The sequence below is a fragment of the Balaenoptera physalus genome (assembly GCF_965194825.1).
Source record: "Balaenoptera physalus genome assembly, chromosome: 3".
Lineage (NCBI taxonomy): Eukaryota > Metazoa > Chordata > Mammalia > Artiodactyla > Balaenopteridae > Balaenoptera > Balaenoptera physalus.
Genome location: NC_138890.1, coordinates 119,759,098 through 119,777,658, shown reverse-complemented (window position 1 = coordinate 119,777,658; position 18,561 = coordinate 119,759,098). Strand labels below are relative to the sequence as shown.

The window sequence follows — 18,561 nt, the reverse complement described above, 5'->3', positions numbered from 1 at the left end:
AAGTCGTGAAGGGGTGTTGAGGGCTTGGGATTTCTGGCTTATTAGCAAACCTTTCATATTTGGTCAGAATTATTTTTTATTCTCTCTTCTTTTTTGTGTCCTGATCCTCCTTATTAGTATTCTCTTTCTTTTAATATCCCCTCCTGCCTTATTATCACTGTTCTTTGATAGATACACGTGCACATTGCTGGTTTGTTTCGAGAGGTGAAAATTTAGAGGGTTTGGTAATAAGAGGAAAATTGGATTAGCAGAAACCCATCAATACTTATATACTAACTAAAAATCACATCTACTACTTTCTTATCCTCATGGCCTCAGAAGGCAAGAGAAAAAGATCTAACTTAGAAGCCACGCCTTTGGAAATGACTGGTGTCTAGAGGGGAATGTGATGTAAGCAGAGGGTGAAAGCAGTTAAAACCAAACTGCCCAAAATGTATTCCTGGGATCTCAGAGTTGCCCTTTGTCATATTGTGGGCAGCCCAGAACAGGCTGTACTGGAAACTGAGTGGTTAATGATTGGCGTGGGCCAGAATCCACGACTGTCCACTTCAAGGACTCCAGGAATGCCTGGATTTTTGTTTTTTTGATTTCAGTTGGAGGGTCAATGAAGAAATTTAATATTTATTAATGAAAAATTTTAAAATATAGGGTTTGGGCTTCACCTAAGTTCCCCATAATTATTGTCTTTAAAATGCATTTTTAGTATGAATCATCAGGTCCCAGAAAGTGTTGAGCTCTTCTTCTCTTTGTGCCTTTCATCCACTTATACCGTGTGTCTCATTCTCTCCTACTCCAGCTCATATCCATCATATGCCTCTCTAATGACACAAAGTATGAAAGACTGCTTTTTTTTTTTGCTGGTGCAAGAGGCGATGCCTATTTGAAAACAACCTTGGAGAGCTTAGATAGGACCAAACTTTCTGTAGTCATAGTCAAAATAACTAGTATGTATGTACTACCTTATTAATCATAATAACCATTGTTTACTAAGCTGTGGTATGTACTTTATACTTATAACATCTGATTCTCAAAATAACTCAAGATACTATCTCTGTTTTACAGTTGAGGAAACTGAGGCTTAAAGAGTTTTAAAGTTATATCCAAGTCCATACCAAGAAATACAGGGAACAGTAAGCATGGTAAAATAAGGTGAATGGCATTCATTCATTGTACGTACAAGGTGGTTTTCACATGTGTTATCTTATAAAAGACCTGTATGTCAGGTGTCATCTTCATTTATTAGTTTGGGGCTCTGAGGCTCAGAGAAATGAGTTGCCCAAGATCAGGGCCAATAAATGCAGAGCCAGACCCGCAACAGGACATTGTCCTTGACTTTAAAGGTTTTGTTCTTCCCAGTGTGTTTCACCACCTCTTAGTAGAGGTAAGGGATGGTGAATTCAATAGGTAGCTGTCTTATATTCAAAAGGTGCCTCTGTATCTCACCATGGTAGCTTCTCCCTGTCCTGTGCATCTTGGACTAGGAATAGAGGTGGCAGTGGAAACTGGGGAAGTAAAATGTTAGTGCTGTTCCTATGTCTTGTTACATCCACACACATATGTATCTAGTACTGACACACATCGTTGGCTTGTGAGGGAAGAGATGAATGGATGACTGGAGCATGGGATAGTCGGGTGAGGAGCAGAAGAGGCAGGGTGAACTGAGAAAAGGATGGTATGGGAGAGCTTCCAGTGTATCCTGGAAGCTTCCCAGGTTTGTCCCAGACAGAGAAAGATAAAGTCAGAGAGAGTGAGTGTGCTGGGAATGGAGATAAGAATCATGAGACCACTGTCTTGGTCTATCTCATGAGCTCATTTAGTGTTTGGAGAGCAGGTACCCAATCTGAAAAATAATCCGTGACCCAGTACGTATTAAAGGTATGATGACATTTCAGAAGGTTTAATGATAATTTTTAGAAGTGACTTACTTTTGTCTCATGGACTTACTTGTTTTCTTCCTGTTTCCTGCCCTCCCTCCCTCCCTTCCTTTCTTTCAAGAAGTTTTATTGAATACATACACAGTTTCATGTGCATGTATGTATTCCATCTAGAAATTCCCCAAAGGATGCCTGAATACCATAGGAGGAATAAGTCACTACAGAAATCTTTCTTAAGGAAGAGAAACATTTTCCTAAAGGTGACATAACCTGCTAAGATTTCGTTGGCTCACAATGAAGATAGTGTTTAACCTCACGTGGAGCAGTTTCAATTTCAGACTCTGCCAGGAGGCCTACCTTTGTCAGCCTGGGAGAGGAGGCCCATTAGAAGCCTGTTGCCAAACCGCATAGCTACATATTTGAAACTGATTTTTTCCCTTTATTTTGAGTTAGTTCAAATTCTTAGGCAAGATGCATTTCTGCATTAATTCCTGTCAGTGGAAAGGAGGCACTATTCTAATTTATCACCCCATGTTCAAGAGATTCCTGCCTACCACTCCAGTTTTGGAGAAGGACCAATGGTTGTTTATTCAGATATATTAATTAAGGCAGAATGTGATAAGTCCAATAGGGGAGCTCAGGACAAATTACTGTCAAAGTTCAAGGTGAAGAGACCAGTTCATGTTGAGGGCATCATGAAAGGGATGTCATTTCAGTAGCCTGTGGTGAACTGGTGGGGTTTTAATAGACTGTCCTTCCAAGCAAATGGGCAGAGTCAGGCATACACAGAGTGTATCAAGGTGATGGACGATAGCCCGGGCTTGTGCGCTGTTGATTCATGGGGCATGGAAACGTAGAGAGGGGCCAAATGTTAACTTGGCCTGGAGAGTTGGTTCTGTCTGCCTCATATTCTCTTGCCCTTCACTGAACAGCACACACATTCTTTAGTGGGCGGCCCCTCCACTGCTCTGGCCATGGGTCCAAATGATGCTGCCACCTTCTCATATGACCTTGCCTTCCTGGATGCAGTGGGGTGGGCATCCCACCCAGGTGGCCCGATCACAACACTCCTCCTGCCTGGCCACAGCTGTTGTCCCAGGGTGGGCACATGATCTCAACTTGGTAAATCAGTGTGTTTCCTTGGTATTCTTCAAACTGGAATTTGGAGGGAGATGTCTTCCTTCTTGGGTAGCAGTGCTGGAACGGTGGGAATGGAAGCCGTTAGCTGGGAGAAAGCAGTCTGTAGTAGGAGGAAATACTGCGCACATGTAAAGAGAAGCAGTCTTGTGGTAGGGTCCTGCTGGATTCCAGGCCCTCGTTCTAGTCCTTGGGGGCCTGTTGCTGCCAAGATGCCCCCCTCTCAAGGCTTGGATATCAAATTCCTTCAGTTTTGGAGTTGCCCTCACATGGCTTCAGTAAATCTTTCCCCTCCCCCTTTTACTTTTTGTTTAGCAAATTCAGGTGACTATTTCTCCCACTTCTAACTAGAAATCTCTAACTTGCCCTTTAAGATACAGCTTGAGGATCCTTTTTCTGGAAGCCTCCCCTGAATTCCCTTGAGTTCATCGTTCTCTCCTTTGTGCCACTCTGGCTCATGTAGATTTTTTATAACAGCCCTCACATTACTGTATCACAACTATTATTTAATGTCCCTCACCCCTAAGACACTGAATTCCTTGAAGGTGGAGCCTAGCTGACCTGTTTTCACATCTCCAATAGCTGGATCACAGAAAGCAGGCAGTAAATACTGAAAGTGTATTATGCACAGTTTTACTACACTACACTCAGATGCTTTTTATTTTGCTTTTATTTCTTTATTTTGCTTTTATTTCTTTATTTTATCTATAATAGATCTGATCTTTCTTATGAAGTCCTACCCTCTAGACAGTGGGGACAGGAAAGGGTATATTTTAGTCTAACATAGAAAACTTGGTCCAATGCAATAATGAAAATAGTCATTTTTGGTAACTGTTCAGTCTCTTTAAGTAAAATATCTATTCTCTGAGATTTCTTCCTCCTCCTCTTCCTCCTTTCTTGCTAGGCTGGTATTGAATGTGATTTCCTGGTGAGGGTGGGGGGTAAGTTGGTGGTGGGGAGGAGGAGGAGGCCCCAGGGTCCTCCTGGTCTCTGCTGCAGATCTGCTGACCTGAGCTCTTCCCTGAGGCACCATTGTTTTGAGTGTTCTGGCATCTGTGACCACAGTCCTGCAGCTGGATCCTCTCCCTGGTGTTGGTCGGGACCCAGGACTCTCCTTCACTGAGTTGGCCTCACCTTGGCTCTTACGCTACAGAGACCTTGGAATCTCTGCCTCTGGCTGCTGGCTCACACGCTTCCCTGAAAACATCTGGTACGGGGGTCTTTCCTCTGCAGCATGGTGGGCCCATGGTCGGCCATGAGTACTCATCTCAGTCACTTCCTGTTCTTCTCGGAGGCCTGTGGGATCTTGAGGATCCATTCTCACCTCTCAGGCAACTGGGAGCAGCCCAGGAATGCTGGCCCTGGCCCTGCTGCTTGCCCTTGCTCTCTCACCGAGGGTGCTTGGTGCTGGTTGTCCTCGTGATGGGGTGGGGCAGCCTGCAAGGTGACCTCCGTCAGAGCCCCGGATGGAAGGGAGAAAAGCCAGGCCATCCCCAGAGTAGCCCCCGACCTATCTCACACTGTTCCCTGCGGGCAGAGAAACCACGGGTCTTGTGCCTTTGGTCTCCGTTGCCCCTGCCAATGGAAAGCCCTGGTTATGAATTGTAACAAATCTCCTATCCAGCTGTCATTCATGCTAACCTGCCCAAAGTTGCTCAGGCTAATGAAACAGGATTCAGGAACCAAGCAGAATTTCCCAACCAGGAGAAAGCCAGAACAACTTGCAGGTGTGCTAGGCAGTGCTTGGCTTCCACTATTTATGTGTTCACGAATTCAAAATGTTCTTTCACCCCAAATAAGTGAAAGGTATTTGAAAGTTGCTAAGAGAGTAGATTTTAGAAGTTCTCATCACAAGAACAAAAAATTTTGTAACTATATGTGGTGATGGCTGTTAACCAGACTTACTGTGATCACTTTGCAGCATATACAACTATTGAATCATTACGTCGTACACCTGAAACTAATGTTATGTGTCAATTATACCTCAAAAAAAAGGAAAAAGAAAGCATTTACATTTCAGTGGAGAAGTCTCTATTTTGCTAGTGTAGTTCCTTGTCTACAGTAGAACTCAGTTACTTTGGGGGATATTAAGGGGGGCAGAAACACACGGCTCTAGGGCTAGGTGCAGGAGAATTGGAGCTCCTGGTGACTTTTGAAGTGGGCACAATCATATTTATGTGCCTGTGTCTTTCCATAAGGCTATGCAGGATTCGAATTACTCATAGGGTTTCTTGTGATGATAGCATACAGGAGCATCTGCCTCATCAGTTTGCCCATATTTTTTGTCTACAGTCACCTGAAGTGGTCTTGTCCACGTTCTGCCACTTTCTTTGAAGTCTTTCACTTCTGTCCTGGTGTTTGTATAACGTGTTAGTTTCTTTCCTCCCAGCTTGCCCGTTTTTCCTTTCTGTAGACGAATTGGCTGCAGGCTTTGGAGAACTGCATCAAGAAGGAAAGGAATTGCTGATTAAATCGAATCACGCCATAGTCTACATACACACCACACATGACTGAACATCTCCTTGATAGCTTGGGGGAAGCAAGGGCAGAAGAAAGTTTACATATTTGAGTCCTCCTTTTTCAAACATAAACATATGTCCTCTTGAAGGCTACTTTGTGCTACTATAATTAGGAGTGAGGACCTGGGAAAGGGTTGGGAGAAAATTGTAGCTGTTCTCTGAGCCTGTATTTTCTTTCCCTCTCTTCCTTCTCTTTGCCCACCTCCCTCGGTGCCTCCAGTATATTATGAGGGAAAAGGCTTGTTTTCTTCTTCAATATTTTTGATAATTAGGTCTCTCAAAACAGCAGAAAGGACTTCTTTTAGGATCTGATTTTAGAGTGCCAAGTTGTAACTTCTTGTTTCGAAGGAGTTTTAAACTGCGGATCTGAGGAAGAGAACTGGAGAAACAGCGCTCACACCCAGCACTTCTGGAGTCCGTTCACTTGGACCTCAGCTGTTACTGTTGTGAACAGGACTGGTTGAGAGGCCTGATCTCATCCCAGGGCTTACTTTCCTTTTTTTTTTTTTACAGGATCCTAGGAGGGTGAGTTGAGTTCTGAGGGTGAATTGGACATTTGGATCCATGTTCGAGCCACTGTAGTTTGGTAGACAAAGGTTCCCTGGGTTCTCCCAGACACATCTTGGTGTGAACTAAAGTCTTCTGAGTAACGTTAGCTTACACATGACCCACAGGAAATTCCTGAGCTGAGGCTAATCTTGGAATTTGGATGGATCCCCTTTGTAACTTAAAGTCCAACTTAGAAGAGTAAGGCCAAGAGATGTTCCAGGCCAAGACTAATATCAGGAAAATCCTAAGAGAATCGTACAGGAAGAATAGGCAAGAAGAGAAATGACAGTGTACCCTGACAATGTTCATTTTCATTTGTGAGGGCAGGTTTGTTCTTTCCTCTAGAGCACACTCGGACCATGGGGAGAAAGGACCATCTGTACATTTCAGAATTTGGCAAAGTGCTCTTTGAATTTGGGAAATTGGGAGGTAGTGAGCTGCAGCGAGAAAGGATGTCTCTGTCAGCGCCGTGTTTGCATTCTGCTTCTATCAGTTAATAACGTCTGAGGGTGGTCACCCTTCTTGGACCAGAACTTTCTTATCTACAAAATGAACATAATAATACCTCCTGTGGTTATGGAGAGTGAGGTTAGCAGATGGGCAAAAACAATACTAGGTGCTCTTGGGTAAAACATTTCCAGATAATATGTTTACGTGTGTATTATCTGATACGGTTATTTACTGATAACCTATTTTGCCTGAGACCCTACAGCCGTTCTTTGACAATAGGAGGCAAGTTTTTAAACCATGACTTGTTTTTTTTCCCTTATTTTAGTTGTTAAAATGGTTATTAGAAATGTAGAAATTACAGACAGTAAAGTGTTGAAAGTAAAAACCACTTGTGCTCCGTCACCTAGAGATAGCCGTTAACATCTTAGTGTATCTTCCCAGTTTTTTCCTGGTTATCTTGCATATTGTTGTGTGGGTAAACCAGATGAAGTCATGTATTTTCTGTTGCATGCATGTTTTCTCAGCAAGGCTCACATTGTCATATTCTGGCAGTAGATCTCCAGGGGCAGATAGCAGAGGCCCAGGAAGTGAACGAATACACTGAGGCACAAGTCACACTGTAACCGATTAATGAAACTTCCTAATGGGAAAATACCAGGCATTGCTCAAATACCATTTTCTTTGGCTCAAAATAGGATACTTAGTAACTCCTATTATTAAATAAAATACTTTGAACTACCTAGCAGAGTACCTGCCTATCTAGAGCTGCCATTTACTAGTAGTGTGACCTTGGGAAGTTAATTAAATAGCACCAGAGTTTCCTAATCTGCAAAATGGAAATAACAAATAGTACAGCTTTTACTGGGTTGTTTTGGGAATCAAACGAGTTAATATATAAAAATCATACAGTGCCTGGCTCATAGGAAGTGCTATGTCTGTGATAGCTATAATAGTAATATTAACCAGTATAAGTACCCAGTATGGTACAGGTGTCCAATAGATGCTTACTCTTCAAGTACCTAATAGTTTGCTTCTACTCTTTCCCTTTTAATGTTTTTTTTCCTGAGCATCTTCTTCCAGTACCTTTGCTTTGCAAATCGGCCTGATCATCCCATTATTCCTTTAAAAGTAACCTACCTGCTATTTTATAAAGAGATTAAGAAGTAATATTCCTGGACTACTGCTACAGAGGGTGTGTTGGATGGTGTCACACAGGAAGTGCTTAGCATCTGTGTGGTGGTTTGCCCCATGGGAGAATCTGTTTTCAGCTCAGACACCAACCAGGAAAGTTACTTGTTCTACCAGCAGGGGCAAAATGAAACTCTCATCACTGAAATGTGGTAGACAACACAGGACAAAACACAGAGGTAACAGGCAAGAAGAGCCCAGAGAAGGACAGCCTCGTGATTATTTAGAGTCTTGGCAGGGGACCTCCTGGGGGATCGTCCATTATGACTGTAATTTGAGGATGTCAGAGGTGGAGGCTGAGGGCCAGGTAGCATAGTGACTGGTAGTCAGTAGACACTCAGTAAATGTTGAAAAAGAGAATGAATGAGTAAATGGATGAATGAATGAGATAAATAAGAAAGTAACACTCCCATCACAGCCTGAAGTAGCACAAGCTGGGCAACAAGAAACCCTTCAGAATTGGAGGAAGGTTTACTAGTCCAGAAGAGGATGGTTTCTTAGTTGTACCTGGTACAAAGTTTGTGTTCTTTTCTTAATGAGAAAGTATTCACTCCTTCGGAGAATATTTATTGAGTATCTACTATGTACCTGACCTGGTTCTAGGCACTGGGGGAGTGAACAAAACATTCAAAGTTGCTCTTCTCCTGGAGGTTACATTCTAGTAGAAGGAATCAGACAATACACAATAAATGCATAATATGCTAGGTGATGTTATATGGTGTAGGAGAAAATAAGACAGGGCTTAGGGGATTGCTATTTGATAGATATATATAATGGTCAGGGAGAGCCTCTTTGATAACATTTGAGTAGAGAGCTGAAGAAACTAAGGGAGGGAGCAAGGCATCTGAGCATCCAGGAGAAAAGCAGTCCCAGTAGAACAGCAGGTGTAAATGGCCTGAGGCACAGAACAGCAAGGCCAACTTGGAAAGAGGAGAATAGGCAGCAGACTTCAGAGAGGTTGGTTGAGGGTGGAGGAGGGACAGGTTATGTAATTGAGATATTTTGGTTATAATAAGAAATAATATTTGTAATAAGAACCTGCTGGGTAAAAAAATAATAATAATAATATTTGGTCTTCATCCTTAGAATGTCCCAAGCGCTAAAAGTGATACAGGTGCTTTTGTTATGTTAATGAGGTGACTTTTGACCAAAGGAAGGGGGCTGAAGATTGAGTTCAATCACCAATGGCCAAGATTTAATCAATCATGCCTATTTAATGAAGCCTCCACAAAACCCCAAATGGACTGGGTTTGGGGAGCTTCCAGTTGGTGAACACGTGGAGGTGCTGTGTGACTGGCCTGCTAGGAGAGGGCATAGAAGCGCATCGATCTTTCCCAATACCTTGCCCTATATACTTCTTCCATCTGGCTGTTTCTGAGTTAGATCCTTTTATAGTAAACTGGTGATCTGGTAAATAAAATGTTTATTTGAGGTCTCTGAGTCAGTCTAGCAAATTAATCAAAGCCGGGGAAGAAGTCGTGGGAACCTCGGATTTTCAGCCAGTTGATCAGAGGTACTGGTGACAACCTGGACTTGTGACTGGCATCTGAAGTCCAAGGAGGGGCTTGTGGTAACCTCCAATCTGCAGCCAGTCAGAAGCACAGGTAACAACCTAAACTTGGAATTGACGTCTGAAGTTTGTGGGGGGCGGTGGGCAGCTTGTAGGATCGAACCCTTAACCTATGGAATCTGATGCTGTCTCCGGGTAGGTAGTGTCAGAGTTGAGTTGAGCTGTAGGACGCTCAGCTGGTGTCCAAGGATTGCTTGAGTGTGTGGGAAACTCCCCCCAACATTGGAATGGGGGTCCAGGCAAGTTCAGTTAGGCTCTGTAGGTTGTGCTGAAGTTTGGCTTTGACTCAGGGTGAGGTGGGAAGCCACTGGAGTACTGTGCAGAGGATGGCATGATTTGATTTCCTCTGTGAAAGGAGTGTATTGCCTACGCTGTGAAGACTAGGACAGAGGAGCAAGGTGACCGGTGAGGAGACAGTACCTTGTAATAGTCTTGGCAAGAAGATGGTGGTGGTGTGCCCTGGGTAGTAGCGGAGGTGATGAGGAAAAGTCAGGTTCTGCATCTATTCGGTTGTGAGAGAGAACAGTCAAGGCAACTCCAAGAGTTGCTATTTATTGAGAGGAGCCAGTGTAGGAGGGAAAATGGAGAGTTGTGTTTTACACCTGTTGTGCTTGACCTGGCTGCTGCACAGCTCAGTGGAGATACCAAGGAGACAGTTGTATTCAGGGGAGAGGGCTAGGCTGGAGGTGAAAATTTGGGAGTCATCATTATATTATGGTACGTGATGCCGTGTTGTCAGGTGACCCGGGGAATGAGTGCAGAGAGAAAGAAAAGACGTTTGAGGATTAACCCTGGAGCACTGCAACTTGCCAAATCTAGAAGTCTGGGAAGACTGAGAAGGAAAGGCAGGAAGAGAGACAGAGACAAAGGGGCAAAAGGGCGATCATCTGTATCAAAGGCTGCTGTAGGTCACACAAGGTGTGAGGCCTGAGAACTGCCCACCAGATTCTGTAATAGGAAGGGCAGTGGTGACCGTGATGGGCGTGGGTTCAGTGCAGTGCTGGGAATTGAACTCTAAAGTCAGCCTTACCTGTTTTTGTGGTGGTTAGTCATTCTCCGTTTAAAACAAAACTGAATGAATGAAAGAGAGAAAGAGACAAATGTACACACAAGAGAGATCTGAACTGAGAGGCCCTTTCCTGCCTTTTCACAGCGAGAGCTTGGCACCCAGAGTGGGCCAAACCAGGTCAGCAGCAGGTTTGCCGAAGGCTGCCTTAGCCGGCTTTGTTTATGTCTGGGTGTGGGTCTCTTACATAACCAGGCAAGTAGGCCACGTTTTCCCTTAGCTACTAGGCCCTTAGCTTCTTGAGGGAGAGTTGGATTTCATTAGAAATCGGGTTGCAGAGGCTGTAGGCTGGTCGCTGCTATTAACTGTTTCCTGCCAGAGTTGGGATAGGTGTAAATGTCAGAGAACAGGGAGGCATCTGCCTTTCCCTCGCCTCCTTACTAGTACTAATTCTCCTTCCTTCTCTGGGTGAAATGTGTTTACTTTCAGTTGTCTCTCTTGTGTCACCTAACTAGAGCATCTAGTATAGCAAGGAAATGCTGATGAAAATTTCTCCTTCAAGGGAGTCCTTGTAGAGTTCCATATATCACATTACAGAGCAGTGAGAATAATGGGAGGGGACAGAGCTGGGGAATCGCCTCGGAGTTATTGTTTATCCTCTAAGCATTCTGCAGGGAGAACCTGGCCAGAGTCCACTTCATCATGTTAGAACATCGTAGTTTCTGAAATATTCCCTTTGTTCTTGAGAAATGCTGTCTCTGATTGTCTGACTTTATGCTATGTTCGTCCCACTCTTATAATCTCTCCCATTTCGTAAGATCTCATCCTTACCTCCTTGGAGGTAAATTTTATGGGCAGGTTGGCTTTGTTTTTTGGTTACTTTGTTCAGGATGGACTTTTCAAAGTTTCTTAACATTAGCTGAGTCTGAAATAAGAGTTAAAACATTTTAAAAGCTCTTCGTGTAGTAAATGGAATGTTTTGTGCATTCCAGTTGCCTTGGGTTAGTTTTAAATGTGTAAAGTTATAACCAAAGTTGAAATCTTTTTTTTTTTTAAGAAGCAAAACTACATGAAAGTATCAAAACTATACAACCTCATTTACTTGTATAATAATAGCAAGAATTTACATAGTGCTTACTTTGTGTCAGATTAAAATCCTTCTTTGTGTCAGATTGTGTTCTAATCACTTAAAATGTTAAACCGTTTAATCCATACAACAATTCTGTGAGAGAGATGTATTATCATTCCTATTTTATAGATCAGGTAATGGAGGTACAGAGAGGTTAAGTAACTTACCCAAAGTCACCCAAGCTAATAGATGGTGGAATAGGGCTTTGACTCCAAGCATTCCAGGACCCTTGCTCTCAATTACTGCAATACAGTGCTCTTCACTAATTTAAAATCGGCAGCTACTGGATGGGAGTTGAGTTTTAGTTACTTTTTTACCATCTCTGAAATATGGGTTTACCAAATATTAAAAATTCATACTATCAACAAAACTGTAAGATTAGCTTTTTGCTAAGACAAACTATTTACAAAACAGCATTCGTTTAAGACAAAGAGCTGATTTTTTAATTGCAAATTATTTCTATATGATCATTGATGAAATACCTGAAGGACATTTTTTCTGGGGGGGGGCAATACTTTTTCACTTCATTTGCTACTAAAATGGTTACATATGGAAGTAATGAAATCATATATCTTGAAAATCTTGAAAAGATCAGTTTTTTTTTTAATGAAACCATTGTGCTTTTTCTTTGGGCTGAAGCACAGTGGAGCGTTAACCACGTTAATATACGTAGCTGATGTTTATTTGAAGGTACTTTTTAAGACTTATTTTCTTTCCACAATAAATCTTATTCTGCTGGTTTGAAGCCTGTTATTTGCAGTGACTAGTGTTGAAGTTAATAAAGGAGTGGAAGTCTAGTAAGTCTGTGTCATCTTTTGGTTGCTAGTCTGTGTTCACTTTTAGATCCTATTATTTTTCGGTACCTTTTGGCAAGTGGAAGCTATGGATGCTCCAGAGAATTATACTGCACAAGATTTTGGGGCCAGTTTTACAAATCGTTGCAATGAGCGACTCAGAAAATCTACACGGCAGGTTTTGGATGACAGATCTAGAGAGGAGGAAGATTTTCCCTTCTCACTACTATCTTAAGATTTTGTACAGTTGTGTCCTCCCCCAACGAGACTTACTGTCATTACCTAAGTAACAGGATGAGGACAGGGTCTAGGCAAGTTGTCCAAAGTGTAGGGTAAATTATTCTGGGCATTGTTGATCTTGGAGATGGTGTCCCAGCCTAACACTAGATGACATTGAGTCACATAGTAAGGCAGGTATTTCCTTTTCCATTTTCTTTTGACCTTCTGATTCAAAGAGGAAGTCAGTTGGCACCATTGCCTCTTTAACATCTCTCAAATCCTTCAGACTCTCCCTTTATGACAGAGAACAGGCCCTGTAGACTCTCAGCTTTGAGAGGCAACTGTGTTTCGTCAGAATGTAGTTTCATTGTTTTGTGTTCCCTTGTTTTAGTATGTATAATTCCGCTTTTGACAGGAAATACTGGCTTTCTGTTTACAGTGAGAATAAGGTATTTCTATGAAAATTAATTTTTTTCAAAGGAAAATGGTGAGTCAATCTAAAAACAACTACTAGAGAATATAATATAGAGGTGATCTATAGATATGGCAAAACTGAATTTGGTAGAGGAATAACAAAATCTTGGGAAATACTGGTCTAATATCTGCTATGGTTAATTCTATAGAGATCTACAGTTTCTTCTTTGAAACTCTTGGGACCATATTTGTTTTGGAATTCAGAATTTTCAGATCTTATTGGCATAGTGCTTATATATGATATGACTTGCATAGTATACACTAGGGCAGTGCCATCATCTAGCATGGTAGTATTTCTGCAACAAAATGTATGAATGTTCATACCAAGTGGGGTAAATAGAGATTCTACAGGGCCCCATGTGAGTTCAGGTCAGACCACCAAATATATTTTTGAACCAAACTTAAGAAAAAAGTTTCGATTTTCAGAGATTTCTAGATTTCAAAATCACAGATAAGAGATTATAGATCTGTCTTTGTAAAAAAATTCCATCATTTTCTAAAACACTGATCAAATTAATCATGCAGAAAACAAATTAGACCCCAACTTGGTCCAAGTAACTCTACCATCTTTAAGTTTATTTAACTGCTTGTGTATGATCTCCTTATAGATTCTGATCTGCTATATTGGGCTAGGTAGATTTGTTTGTGGAAGAAAAAGTTGAATCTGAGTGACTTTTACCTGTGTATGTGAAAAAGGAAGTAGTTCCTGGTCCTGCTCATCCTTGAAATATGAGGGTCAGTTTTGAATACAGAACTTGCTCTCTTGGTAATTAAGAACTTGGATATTGGGTAACTGGCCAATGCATTCACTGGTGCCAGAAAATTTGGGGTAATATTTCATTTGGTTCTATGTTCTTAAAACAAAATCCATCAAATGTTTGCAGTTGTTTTGTTGAGTATATTGTTAGTTCTTAAGATAGTCTAGTTATCAATGAAGTCTTAATTTAGCCATGATCAAAATGGTTAAAAAGGGGCACAACCAGCCTCCTAAGCCAGCTGTTTTATAGTCTGTGAACTTAAGATGTTGTAGAGCAGCTAAGCTGGATTAACTACAGTTCAGAGGGCCATGTTGAGTTATTTATGATTGTTTTTCAAGCATTCTGGAAAATGATAAATGAGCAAGTATTTTCTTCAGAACGCATTGGGTTTGTCAGATTCTTGATTTATACCTTTTAGAACATGCTCTTATTTTTTGTAATTAGAATGAATAGTAACTGATCATAAAAATTATACTTATGAAGTATTTATGGGCTTTGTATGTTATATTGCTAGCTATTTAAATAAATTGATAAAACGAGACACTATAAACAGTGTTTTCCTTTTACATTGTATATTTCCTCAAGAAGCTTAATTAAATCTCACTTGACTGTTCTGTGGGGAAGAGGCATACTTAGATGTAGAATCTGAGGCCTGGGCCATTTGGCTCATACATATTTGTATGTAAATTTTATAATGTCATCTAGGACTTTCCAGGAAAGAATAGAGTTTTTTACTCCTGTTACATTAGCGCAACAGTTATTAATGTTTTTCCATTTCTTGACTCATTCCCACAGGCTTACCTGGATTTTAAGCCATGACATAAATAAGACAGGTGGTAGGATTAGTGCCATTTCTGATGGAATAGACGTAACACTATCCCTTTTGTACCTACTCAAGAAAACGTACTGGAATGTCATTGAGGGTGACATTTGCTATGGACATAACTTTCAATCTACCCTAGTAAAGTCATTTACAGATATTAAGAATCTCTTATTAGTATAATATACTATGATTAGTATTAATAACCTTGTACGTCACACTGCAAACGGTAAAATCACCATTAATAATAACAAAACATAAAATATAATAGTGACAATATTTATTGAGCAGTTGCTAAGTGCTAGGCATGTGTTAAGTGCTTTGCATATCTGAACTCATTTAATCCTTATAACTGCACTATGAAGAAAGCATAATAATTATCTGCTTTTACGGATGAGGAAACTCTGTAAAGGTATTTGGAGATCAAGTAAGTTAGCCATAGTCACAAGAAATGAAGCATTCTGGCTCGACTGTGTTTTATTACCTTTAACTTTATGTTCCCCACAAATACAGTAACAACTCTCTGGGACTCAACTTTGAGCAACTTCATCTGTTTGGAACAAACCTGAGAACATGGGAAGCAAGCAAAAACATTTCTGTAGTTAAAATAGAAGCAAAACTCTTTCTGAATGAGATTATGCATATTCAGCAGGCAATGAACTGCTAGACTGTGTCCTATCTATCTTGGGTCCTTGAGTAAAGGGTCTGGAGTCTGAACACTTCAATGGAATCCGAGGCTCACAGTATGATCACTAATGCTTCCACATTATTAAGTGAAAACGAGTTTTAGTTTAGTGTTAGGAATTGAAGGCTAAAAACCTAATTGATTTTTATGCGAATCTCTCATGATTGGAAAAATACTGCTTGAAATGGGCACATATTTGTTTATCTAGAACTATTCATTTGCAGTGTTGATCTTAATATGTGAAGACAGCAAAATGCCATCTTGATTTTTTTCTTGTGGTTTGATTAAGAAGGTAAAGCTTAACTGTAAAATAAATTCCTTCTACTTTATTTGTCCTGTTTTCATTTTTCCTCTAGATCGTTCCTTTGATGTCCTCAAAAAATCCAAGCATCCCCCAACGTTCCTTGCTGCCGGCCGGCTTTCTGACATGCTGAATGGCGGTGATGAAGTCTACGCTAACTGCATGGTGATAGATCAGGTAAGGTGTGAGTGATGTTACTAGGGGGATCTGCCCTCTTTTCAAAACCTGAGCACGTGAGAAATACATTCCGCATTGCTGTGTTCCTCTGAAAATTTCCGCCTAAGCGCAGCCCAGGTGATGTTGCTGTGAAATCTCGCCATATGAGCATTTAACGTAGGTCCTTCCTTGAGAACACAGCACACCGTAGCTCCCACCGAGAAGCACTGTGGGAGGAGTCTTAGGACACCGTTCAAGGAGAAGAGTGTGAGGGCTCATCCATGAGGCCAAAACTGGAAATGACATTTGGGAGGCCAATTTCTTCTCTGACCTGATTAAGCAGTATTCATATTCAAATCCAGCAAACACTAAGACCCAGAGCTTGATGCCAGCCCCATGTGAAGCTGTCACATAAATTACTTGCTTAATCCTCACAACATACCTGTTAACGTGTACTTAGGTTATAGAGCTTTAATATTAAAACAGAATGGTGTCATGTTGTAGGGAAGCTGGAACCCTTTAGAATTCTCCACCCATTCCCTGATAGAGATTTGTGAGTTAAAACTCATACAGGCAGATGGTTTGAATGTGCATCTACATATGGATTTATTCTTTGATCTTTTCTCTAGCTCGGTGATCCTCAAATTTTAATATTTATAAAAATTAAAGTATAGTTATAGATCTGAAAATTTCTGCATGCCCTAATTTATGAGAGACTTAAGGGATTTTCAAGAGTAATTCTGACAGCACACAATTTCTGCTTTACCCCCTGGCTTTAAAACCTAATCCCTACATAAGAAACACTATATAGATGTTCATTGAGCAATAATCTATTTTACCCTTTGTTACTGTTATTGTTAGTATGCATATATTGAACCCTGTTACTTACCAATGTTTTCTCTGATATAAACTTTTTTCCTGTCTAGTAGGTCTCAATTTCAGCCCATTGGTTGAATGTCTTTGCTTTTTCCTTTGGGTTATGAAACATTGTTACATTAAATGCATAGTATAAATGGCATAGATTGGAATGATATTCAAAACGACAGAAGAACCAATAAAGCAGAATGGACATCAGCTGTAAATAACTGGTATAGTTTTTTTTTGGTATAAAGCAGCTGAATGTTAGCCCTAGTTATAGAAATCTAGGTGAGACACAGAGTTTAGGACAAAGTGGGAGTTCTGGGGACAGTCTTTGAAGATACAAGGTAATTGGACTTACTGTGCTCTAGCTACATTCTGATTTTAATGGTTTTATTCTGTTGCCATATTTTCTCAGCGTTTAAATGAAATACATTTGAGTCCATATATATATATATATATATTTTTTTTTTTTTTTCGTCCTGAGCCTCAGTGAATACTGCAGTACTTCCATTTACTTCAAGTAGCTAAAATTATACTTGACTGGACATTATGTGGAGGCAAACTGTGTCTTTATATGTTTTAAGATACATTAAAAATGCAAAACTTCCCAAACCAAAGATGAAGTTAGGATACAATTTCTGTTTGGAACTACTTTGAGTGAGAGAAGTATTGCTTTAATAATGTGAATCATACATTTAAAGAGAATACGAACAGTCTGATTGATAAACTGAAATGAGGAAGAGGATTGCTGAATTTGTGCCATGAAAACAAAACTCAAAATCTGGATACAAATCACAAAGTTCACTATATCGGTGTAGTATAGTTACATCATTTCTTTTACTGTTTCTGTGTCCATTTGAATAGCAAGGACAAAATAAGGAGTCCAAAATCTGCATATCAAAAATAATTTCTAGCAATATCTGGAAAGAATTTTATCTAATTTTCTTCATCTCCTTCAACCTGGCACAGAAGCCTAAAAAGATTGCTAGCTTGTTTACGATGCTGTTTCCCATAAATTTTCAAGGTTATCAGCCTATCTGATGAGGAAACTCACATGACAAAAACTACTTTGAAAATTACTCTGTCATGTAAACTACTTTGCAAAAAAATTAATTTGGACATCATTTCAAGCCTGCATAATTCAGTACAAAGAATCCTTGTATACTCTTTATCAAAAAAATCTCCAAATTTTACCATATTTTACTTTATTATTCTGAGTATGTGTTGTGTGTATGTACATGCAAATGCTTATGATATGTATATAAATAGTAAACATTTAGGAGTAAATTGAATATATGGTGCCCTGTTACCCCTCAATCTTTTATGGTGTATTTTCCTAAAAGCATGGATATTCTCTTACTTAAGCACATATGGTTACCAAAATCAGGAAATCATCATTGACACAGTACTATCAGCTGTCTACAGACCTTATTCAATTTTAGTCAATTGTCCCAATAATGTTCCTTGTAGCAAAAGAAAATTCAATAACATGTCTTGCATTTAGTTGTTGTGTCTCTTTAGTCTCCTTTCATCTGGGACAGTTCCTTAGTCTTTGTCTTTTATGACATTGATAATTTTGAAGAATACAGACCAGGTTGTTGTTTGTTTGCTTGTTTTGGTTTTTGCTATACTGTCCTTTAATTTTGGTTTGACTTATATTTCCTCATGATTAGATTCAGGTTATGTGTGATTGGCAGGAATATTACAGAGGTGATGTCATGTTCTTCTCAGTGCATTGTATCAGGAGACACATGATAATAATTTGTCCCATTACTGGTGATATCTTTGATCTACCAAGTTTCTTTTCAGTAAAATTACTATTTTTTAAAAAAATTATTGCGTATCTTGTGGAGAGATAGTTTGAGTCTTTGTACATATCCAGTTACTGATTTGACTCTCACTCACTAGCATTCCGTGATTGTTTTTGCCTTTTAGTAAATTATTATTATGATGGTGGTTGATTTAGGGCCCTACATTTCCCCCTTTGCTTCTTTTCCCCTTCACTGTCTTATTTCTAAATGGTGTTACTCCCTTCGTTTTTACTGTCTTCTCCCCCAGAAGTGATGCCTTT

The 18,561-nt window shown here is 40.2% G+C and overlaps 1 protein-coding gene across 14 annotated transcripts in view; it reads left to right on the top strand.

The window, feature by feature from the left end:
- ARHGEF28 (Rho guanine nucleotide exchange factor 28) overlaps positions 1-18,561 on the top strand; it is a 312,161-nt gene that overhangs the window by 184,619 nt on the left and 108,981 nt on the right. For all 14 annotated transcript variants that reach the window (XM_082457061.1, XM_082457062.1, XM_082457058.1 and 11 more), the window contains one exon: positions 15,529-15,650. In XM_082457061.1, the coding sequence (XP_082313187.1) occupies positions 15,529-15,650 (122 nt within the window). The remainder of the gene's footprint in view (positions 1-15,528; positions 15,651-18,561) is intronic.